General features: G+C 40.7%; 1 protein-coding gene across 1 annotated transcript; it reads left to right on the top strand.

The window, feature by feature from the left end:
• The first annotated feature begins 3886 nt into the window (after positions 1 to 3886).
• Positions 3887 to 9703, top strand: arl5c (ADP-ribosylation factor-like 5C). The gene is made up of 6 exons (XM_084328958.1): positions 3887 to 4131; positions 5141 to 5201; positions 5486 to 5633; positions 6646 to 6729; positions 7361 to 7512; positions 8268 to 9703. The coding sequence occupies exons 1-6, from the start codon at positions 4086 to 4088 to the stop codon at positions 8314 to 8316; spliced, it is 540 nt and encodes a 179-aa protein (XP_084185084.1). The 5' UTR covers positions 3887 to 4085; the 3' UTR covers positions 8317 to 9703.
• Positions 9704 to 10096: the final 393 nt, after the last annotated feature.

Raw genomic sequence — 10096 nt, 5'->3', positions numbered from 1 at the left:
CCAATGTTAGAGAAATTGAAATGTAATGTAGAGAAATGGAGAATTCTCCCATTGTCTATGATAGGCCGTATTAATGCAATAAAAATGGTCACTCTACCCAGATTTCTATATCTGTTCCAGAACCTGCCAATTCTTTTAACAAAAGCATTTCTTAAGTCCCTTGACACTCTTATTATGCCTTTCATTTGGGGATACAAAACACACCGTATTTCCAAAAATCACCTGTGCAAGCCTACAAATATGGGAGGCCTTGCCTTACCCATGTTTCAACACTACTACTGGGCAGCCAATGCAAGAGCTCTGGTCTACTGGCAGGACTCATACCCTGGTGAGACCATCCCTGCATGGCTGGCCATAGAACAGAATGCTAATATCTCTCTCCCAGCACTCCTCTTTGCAACAAAAAGATCCCTTGGGGCCGCTATACAACAATAACTTGTTGAAAATATGGTACCAGATCAGAAAAGTCTTTAAATTACCAGAGACATCGGTCTGTACGCCCATCTGTCATAACCATGCTTTCCCCCTTTCACAATCAGACCAAATTTTTTTCAAATGGAAGGAAAAGGGAATAGTCTCTATAGAAAACCTTTACATAGATGGTCATTTTGCCTCATTTTCCCAACTCCAGCATAAATATGAGCTCCTCCCCACTCATTTCTTTCGATATCTACAAATTAGGAACTATGTTCGTTTAAATATTCCAAATTTTGAAACGTATACACCAATTGCTGTGATATACTCCCTTATGACTACAGAGCCCAATACTAAAGGCCTGATATCCAAGTTTGTAGACTCATTTACAGAACACTATATTCCATCTACACAATGCTTGAGGAGGTCCTGGGAGAGAGATATCCAGGTGGACATTCCAAAAGACACCTGGGATGAGGGCCTCCGCAGTATCCACTCTTGTTCTATTAATTGCAGACATCAGTTAATTCAATTTAAGGTGATGCATAGACTTCATTATTCTTGTACAAGATTGCACTCAATATACCCCTCAGTCTCACCACTCTGTACCAGATGTAAATCAGCTGAGGGCTCACTGGGTCACCTCTTCTGGTTTTGCCCGAAGCTCCATAGGTTCTGGAGTGAGGTGTTCCAATGCTACTCAAACATCTACACCCATGACTTTCCCCCAGACCCAATAGTGGCTATCTTTGGCTGGCCACATAATATGACAACACTCAATTACTCTGAGATACAGACTATACAGTATGGCATGGTAATTGCAAAGAAATGCATTTTAATGCTGTGGAACAAAGAAACAGTACCACTTTTTCAAACCTGGTTGACAGAACTCATTAACATGCTACACATGGAGAGAATACGCTATGAGAATGCAGGGGAACCCAGCAAATTTAAAGACATTTGGCAACCTTTTCTTGACTATCTATCTTAAAACTAATAAACGACTACATATACTGTAGATATCTAAAACAATGTGAACTCATAGAGCACTATTTTTCTGTGTTTTGTTTTTGCTATGTGATTGTTGTGTGATGTTTCTTCCCTCGGCTCATTGCTCTATAGCAGGGGTAGGCAACCCTAGGCACGCTGGGGCATTTTCATAGGCACAGGGGGCAGCATTAAAAAAAATTAAATAACAAATTAAATAAAATTATAATTTTTTTTTTTTGCTTTGAAATATTATAGTGAAATATTTTGCACTGTTGTCGCATTTATCTTGTTGAAATCCTCCCACAGGTTCTTTTTACTACCACATATTTAATTGAGACCCTTTATTTGTTTATTATTAATTAATTTAGCTGGAAATACATTGCTACATCATTCAGTAACATTTGCAGAGCCTTATAACAAAAACATTATTACGGTCACCATTGTGACCAGTGGGATTAATCAACAAATTGTATTATTTATTTTTCTATTTCATTGAACATTGCACATGTTAAAAGCAATTTTTTTTAATCGAAATGTGAGTATTACCAATTCAACTTGTGTTCTTAAAACAATGACAATAAACATAGGTTTATTAGGTTGAAATAATGTGGTTGTGTACTTATTTTTCTGTTAACTTATTATGGATTGAAAACTGAAAACCTTAATGCACAGTAACTGAACTCAATATTTTTAAGTTCTGGTAACTTATTATTATTTATTTTTTTACAGTGTAGTCTTGCGATCAATCAAAACTTATTTACACGATATACCTCACATTCACCCTCCATTCACATCCTGGTGTTCTCCTGGTGTTCTCCATTAGGCCTGTAGGTGGAGCTATGACAGCACACGTACAGTACACACACCGATGGTGTGTGATGTGTCCAAAAATGAATGGGCAAATGTGAGTGAAATGGTCGCACTGTATGCAGCTGTTTGTCTGCATTGCACCCCCCCCCCCCCAACTCAGATTTAGGGTTGATACAACCATCATAATAATATTGTTAATAATAACAATAACAATAATGATGTAATAATGTAAAAATGATCATTAAAAATACCTGATTATGAGAAGAAAAAAATTACGATGCATGGAATATTGTTGAGGCACACTAGTTACAACTATATTTCAAACAGGCACTCCATGTCAAAAAGGTTGCTGACCCCTGCTCTATAGGCATCAACTAAAGGGACTCTTGATGACCTGATGGTATTTTGTACAAAGACTATAACTGGACTATGTGGACTGAATGTCTATTATAGATATATATTCTCAATATCTGATTTGATGTGTCTATGTCTAGCACTGGTAGGAGACACGAAGGAGTGACTGGTTGTCTTGTTTTTTTTATTTATTTTTTATTTATTTATTTTGGGAGGGGGGAGGGTATATTTTTGTCGCTGTAATGTCTTGATTTTGTCTGTCCTGTCTGCTTTGTTTACCTGTTAAAACACTGAATAAAAATAATATCAAGAGACACAGGGAGAGAGAGAAACAAGAGGGAGAGAGAAAGAGAGACAAGAGGGAGAGACACCAGGGGGAGAGAAAAACAAGAGGGAAAGACACTAGGGAGAGAGAGAGAAACAAGAGGGAGAGAGAAACAAGAGGGTGAGACACTAGGGAGAGAGAGAAACAAGATGGAGAGACACTGGGGAGAGAGAGAAACAAGATGGAGAGACACTAGGTAGAGGGAGAAACAAGATGGAGAGACACTAGGGGGAAAGAGAAACAAGAGGGAGAGACACTAGGTAGACTAGAGGGAGAAACAAGAGGGAGAGAAACACCCGTTTTTAATCAGTTTTTGAATTCTGTCCTGTAACACGTTATTCTTTCTCCTCCTACTTCTTTTTAGTTTCCTGTTTCCTCTTCCTCCAAATTACTCTTCTTCGTTCTCCTCCACCTTTCTCTTTGGGCAGTGAAGTCTCTAAGTTGACCCATTCACCCATAAGGTCAAACCACTAAACAACCACTTCTGAAACCACTTCTCAGCTGGCTCAACAAGTGTGTGACCTTCAGACAGCTACAAAAGATTATAAACCTGACTCCTGGGAGAACACAATTCATTGGAGGTGCAGCTGAACAGTTCTTGAGTTCTGCAGCCGTTAGTTATCCAGCTGCTGGCAGTGGCAGCGGGATATCTTTTCTAATCAAACGTTCTAATGTTATCTTGTTAAAATAATGTCATGGGGTGTGTCCTTTAGTTTAATGGGTCAAGTGGGTGATTTCTGGAGAGTTCCCTTCACCATTGTTTCACTTCTAGTCTCTACCCGTCCCAGGACCGTCCTACAACAGTACAGGAGAAAGGGAATCAACAGACTTCCCCCTCCATATTTGGACTGTCTGCATGTGTCCTTCTCTCTGTATGTGTGTGCGTGTGTGTGCGCGAACGCGCGTCTACCCCCCTAGCGTCACTACGATCTAAGCCACGCCCATCACTATTTGGCCGTCCTCTTTCACTTTAAAGTTGACTCGTGAAAAATACCTCAACTAGTCCAGACTAACACAACCGTACGTTTTATTCGGTGCCGACAGCGAATTAACAGTGACAGTCAGCTGATATAAAGATAATCTACCTGTGAGAAGCCTTTAGGTTATAGCTCTGTGGTGCTTTCAAAGCCAACATCTGCCGCCAGCCAACGACGTCCTCCTCGCCAGATTTGTTGTTGTTATTCACGTCACCATGGGGCTACTTTTTACCAAGTTGATGGCTGTGTTCGGTGACAGAGGTAAAACAAATGTTTTTATTCACGTTAATTGTTTGCTCTCTTGGTTAACGTAACTGAAAGGTTGCTAGTCACTAGGTTAGTTAGTGAACTAGGGTAAGTGACTCTTGTTTCTTTTGTTTGGGTGGTCCGCCTTGTTAAAAATGGGGGGCGAGTGTGGGGGGGGGGTATACCATCGAGCTGCATATTCATACCATTGAGCATAACCCTCGTTGATGAGAAGAAGATGTACTTAGTAAGATGGAACCATTTTAACATTTTGTAAACTTTAGAGGTGATTGCGTTAGCTTTGTTGTTACAAGTTCACACTGATCGGTGGGTACGGAGTGACTGATGATCGATTAGAGATGTTGATCACTGTCAGAGACTCCAGAGTCCTGCACACGTGTCCCCGTGTTATCTGTTTGGGGCGAGTAGACTAGCAGAAGTTATGCAACCTATAACCCCTTGGTACTGTCCTGTCTGTGTAGGTACAGTGTGTACTGTTGGGTGTGAGTATGCTGTAAGTGGTGTTTTTTTGTTTGTTTGTTAAAATAAGAGCTGAGTAGCTCTACATTTCGACAGCCATCATCATTGTGTGGTCAGTAACAACACGAGTCTCCCAGTCTCTGCAGTAAACAAAAAATACATTTGGAAAATACACATTCCCACTTTATCCAACCAGGAGAGATAACCCAATTTTCCTTACTAGAGAGTGGCAGATTATTTTACACGCCCCCGTTATTATTTATTGTTTTTTTTTGTCTGACCATTTTTGCAGTCTTGGATCAAGTGCTCTATCCTGGCAAAGTAAGCGGAGACCAGATAACTTTTTTCCCTGTTGACTGCAGAGCTGGTACTGGGAGACACATGTTACTGACCAAACGTTCTTATCAGTGATGGCTGTCGGAATGTAGAACTGTTATTATATTACTATTATTAGCTTGAGTTTAGCTTGAATTTAATACAACACGTTTGAATGTTCCTACAGGAGCTATCTTAAATGTAACACAATCTTAAAATGTTCCAACAGAACACAAAGTCATCATTGTGGGTCTGGACAATGCTGGAAAGACTACTATCCTCTACCAATTGTAAGTGATGTGTGCATATTACTGGGTCAAAAGCTATGTAGCCCAATGGAATAAAGGCATGCCTCGTGACACGCTCGAATGCAGCAGCAGTTTATATTATTAACCTATGCATTGTTATTATACATTTATAGTGTTTATTATACAGCTATTAGTATTAGGCCAATAGTGTCTGTTATACTGTTTGTTGTTAAAATAGCTTTAGTCTGCAGCAGCATCACTCGCTCTGTGTCTAAAGCCAGCCTGTGTTCTCTCACCTCCGTTCCTACACACACAAACACATCCAGCCTGACCAAGGAGGCCGTCCACACTTCCCCCACAATTGGCAGCAACGTTGAGGAGATCTCTGTACGAAAGACCCGCTTCCTCGTCTGGGACATCGGAGGCCAGGAAAGCCTTCGAGCCAGCTGGAACTCTTACTTCTGCAACACGGAGGTACTAATCTGTGTGTTTGCGTTTACATATTTGAAGTGTATGTGGATTACAAGCACAAGGTGCGTGATGTGCAAATGAAACAAAATATATTGATGACTTTTTATTGCTCATCTGTGACATGTTTTTCCACATACAGATACACATATAACATACAAGTCTGTACAGTTACAGTATACATCTGATTAGCACTACACTCATTAGTACTATTTTGTATTTTATACCCAGTTTAATCACCTGTACATTGTGTATTGCTGTTGCACTTTACTGCTACATTTGCATTCTGGTTGGATGCCAAACTTCTTTTCATTATACTGTACTTGTGCTGCATAATGACAATACATTTGAATCTAATCTAATATCTTTTAAGACTGCAAACCAGGGTTTGTTAGTAAATAAGGAACATCCCAGCAAACACGTGACACATGTCCTAAAAACGGTCTTTTCAAAAGTCAAATTGATCCAGTACAGCCCATTATATTCAGCATGTAAGTTAGACAACGTACCAAAATGCTTTTGTATATTTGGCTGAAGATTAAAATGTCATTCCTCTTGGGAACTTCCAGGTGAGCAGTGAGCAATCACACATACTGTATATTGGACTGTAATACTTAGCCCATCGCCCATTACATAATCTATTACAGTGTAGTGTAGTGCATATCAGTCTACACCACATTTATCAACTGTCCTGTCATCAAAGGGGCCATTGATAAGAAAATCGTCTTTATCTCACATGCGATACATATGCTTAAATTGCACACGGTGTAAAATGTTGCACTCTTTGCTTTTGCGTTTTTGCACACTTCAGCATTTTATCTATCCTTTTTCCATCCTTCGATCTTTACACACGTATGCATCTATCTAATGTGTCATTGTTTTTATGTGCCTTGCTGCAAACTGAATGTATCCCCTGTGAGACAATGCATAATCTCAGTTGAACTGATATCCAAAATGCAAAGTGATTGAAACATGTATGCAGGGGGTGTATGTTTTATTGCCCATCTGTCTGTTTCAGATCGTCATCGTGGTGGTGGACAGCACCGACCGAGAGCGCCTGACCATAACCAAAGAGGAGCTTCACCGCATGCTCGCACATGAGGTAACAATGCCCCTGGAATTCGTAGAATTCGTATTCAGGTTTTCGGCAGTGACGTTTTCTAGGTGTGTGTTAATTTATGCGAGCTATTCTCTCTGCCTCTTGTGACACAATCACCGGCACAGTAGGAGCGCTCTACAAAAGGGGATCGTCTACAAAAGGGGATCGGCTTTGAGACGGAAGTCCCTTTGTTTCCCTTTGTTTGCCGACGATACACTCGTATTTACATGTTGACGCGCGAGAGCCGTCGACGCGTTGAGGATGACGCGTTGCGTCTCGGCGAGGTGTCGAACGTGACCACTGACGTGTGATCAGGGGAAGCTGCAGCGTGTTCCTCGTGAATTAGAGAGATTGTCGACATCTGCTCCTCTGCTTTTTTCCACTGACGTTGCCGTTTTCAGTTCCTGAAGACTGCGACATCGTGTGGAATTCCAAGAGTTTCCAATGTGTCTGTTGGAATGTGCCGTTTTGGAAATTCACCCCGAGCGCATTCCTGTTGTGTGTGTTTATAGATGTTAATCAAGAATTTTACCTGAAATGGCACATTCCCACAATGTCAACATCTTTATACCAAGAGTAATAGAGTATAGGGGGTAACAAGGCTTTTTATTTGATTTGTTTACCATGTATGTAGGAGCTGCAGAATGCATCTGTTCTGGTTCTGGCCAACAAGCAGGACATGAAGGGTTCTATGACGGCGGCAGAAATCTCCAAGACCCTCACACTCGACTCCATCACCGCCCACACCTGGCATGTCCAGGCCTGCTGCGCCCTGACGGGGGAGGGGTGAGTACTGAGGCGGTTATATAACAAACACAAAATTGTAAATTAAGAGCAGTGTCCTCGCTGTGTCTCTCCTCTCTTCCTTTTTTGATTGAATTGAATATTGATTGAATACTTTATTTTGACACAATCGTAGGACAAACATTTGAAAAAAAAACAATAACAGTGTCATCACGCTGGTCAAAAATGGATAAAACACAATAAAGCCATGGCTTGTTTCCATTGTGGTCCATATCACAATGGTCCTCTCTCGGCCAGTGCATTTTAAACATCCGCTAATTTGACAGGAAACAGGACGTGGGGGAAAGGAGCTTGAGAACAGACGGAATTCTTTGATAGTTCCATTACACCTCCTGAGGAGGAAATTATCACAGTGTTTATTTCGATCTATAACACAAACGGAACGATACCATTACGTAACACAAGCGACAACCCATGTGTCGGATCGGTAACTGTAATGTGTTATGTTACTTCATTACAGGGAAATGTAATGTGATTACAGTAACGCATTACCTTCTTGAATGCTGGTACTAACACATCAAGGTGTGTGTTGTGTATTCTATTATTCTATTAATCTTTTAATCCCCATTTACAATGAACAAGTGGATTATGCTAATTGAGGTAGCTCCTATGAATAACCAGCCTGCCACTAGCATATTTAATGCAAAAATTGTTACGCATGATGTATGATCCTCCATCTTGTGCTGGGTCCACTGCATATTCTCACTAAAACAACTTGTTTTTCATTCTTCCTGAAGTCTACCTGCCAGTCTGGACTGGATGAAGTCACAGGTGCTGGCGAGCTAGAACACCACTTCCCCCAACACCCAAAACGAAACCAGGACACGGACCTGTAGCCGTGCCTCAATCCGAAAGCCAAACATTGTAGACGCCACAGTGCCTAGAACACGACCAGAACCTCGACTGTGTGTTGTGCCGGTTCTTCTGAGCCCCAGCAGCACAGGGGGCCCGGGCCGGCACCTGTCCTTACCCGGCCCTGAGAGTCTGCCAGGAGGCTGCCGGGGTCTGGACCTGCCTCAGGACCAATGAACCTTGGGAGAAACCCGTTGACAGACGGGACCCCAGTTATGTAGGTGCAGATGTACACAATGTACAATATATGCACATATATGCGTGCTGTGCGAGCGAGTGTGTATTTGTATGTTGAAGTGGACTTAAGTGACCCCATTCTAGAGGTCCACCGTGTTTACATAAGAAACCCTACCCGACCTGGAACCTGATTTCCACGTGGGCGACCCGAGTGGCTGATCTATGCTGAGCTGATTTATTGACTGCGAGCTGATTGCATCAGCTGTGCGTAAGTTAGAGTTTTTATCTCTAACTTAGCTGTAACATAAATGGCTGCCGTTCGTGCGTTACTACAATTGAAGTGGTTGAAACACGGACATTCGTTACAGTATAACTGTAAATAGTAACTAAATAATCATGCAGGCCCCTGGATAAATATAAGGCTGAGATTAATGCGGATGTTGCAAACCACATTTTTACATGCACAGTATTAATGTTCCAGTATTTTATCATTTAGCTCTTCTCTTATTACGATGTCATTTACCAATCCCATACTCTAGCCAACTACATTGCCAAGTGCCTCAAGCCATAAAATAATCAAGCTACTGAGCTTTTTAACCATCATGACAGATATACAGTATATCTCTTTCTGTGACCTTCGACTGGTTGTTAATCCTAATGACTTTATGTTAGCAGGTGGCGTTTCAGTAGCTCACAATGTACAACTAACTAATAGCTATTAAGCCTAGCTATAATAATGGCTTTAAACCAAAATATGGGAACAAATGTATGTGTGGCTGGTGCAGTGATACAGCTCAGTCCACGACCTCCTCTCCTCCAGTGGTATGAGAATGGCAGGTTGCACCTGTAAAAATGTCTATTGTTGATTCACAGGCCCATTTCCTATGCTTAATGGTGCTTGGTAGTGTATTTTTAAGCTATTCGTGCACAAATTACTTGAAGTATTTATATCACAGAAAGCAGTGATTTCCTGAAAGTGAAAGAGTAGCAGCAATGATGTTTATACCATTTTTTTTTAAATGACAATGCATTTTCCAATAGTTGAGAAAATGTAATTGATGATGTATTTTTTTTTCCTAAACGGTAACTATATATTCTGTTGTGTACACACATTTTGTTTAAATAAATGTCATCATTGGCGGTATGTTGTCTTTGTTGAATGCTCATTTAATAGCCTGTTCAATAATAACCAAGTATCATGCAGGACATCGGTTTACACTGGAGAATGATGTGGGGGGGGAAAGCTGCTTTAGTTTGTAAGGTTCTGCTTCCATATGGGGAAGTCTAAATTAATTAAATCTAAATTGACGTTACGGTTGTTTTGCTAATTCTTGCTTGAACATTCCATGGCATGCTGAAGAGTTTTCTTGAATTTTGAATAGATAATAAATAAGAAAATCACTCATTTGATTTCAAGATTCAAGAGGTTTAACTGTTTTGTTAGAACTGTTTTAGTACACCGTGTAACATTGGGAAATGTAACAATTTCCTTTTAGAAGGACTTTAAAATGTAATAACACTGGGAAAAGTTTTTAAA

The sequence above is a fragment of the Notolepis coatsorum genome, assembly GCF_963971535.1.
Source record: "Notolepis coatsorum genome assembly, chromosome: 14".
Taxonomy (NCBI): domain Eukaryota; kingdom Metazoa; phylum Chordata; class Actinopteri; order Aulopiformes; family Paralepididae; genus Notolepis; species Notolepis coatsorum.
This window is presented reverse-complemented; position numbering and strand designations above follow the sequence as displayed.

What these genes read in the sequence shown, in the direction of transcription:
- arl5c (XM_084328958.1), top strand. Translation starts at nt 4,086, where the DNA reads ATGGGGCTACTTTTTACCAAGTTGATGGCTGTGTTCGGTGACAGAG. An exon ending in ACTACTATCCTCTACCAATT is followed by an intron (nt 5,202 to 5,485) that starts GTAAGTGATGTG and finishes AAACACATCCAG; the next exon opens with CCTGACCAAGGAGGCCGTCC. An exon ending in TGCGCCCTGACGGGGGAGGG is followed by an intron (nt 7,513 to 8,267) that starts GTGAGTACTGAG and finishes TTCTTCCTGAAG; the next exon opens with TCTACCTGCCAGTCTGGACT.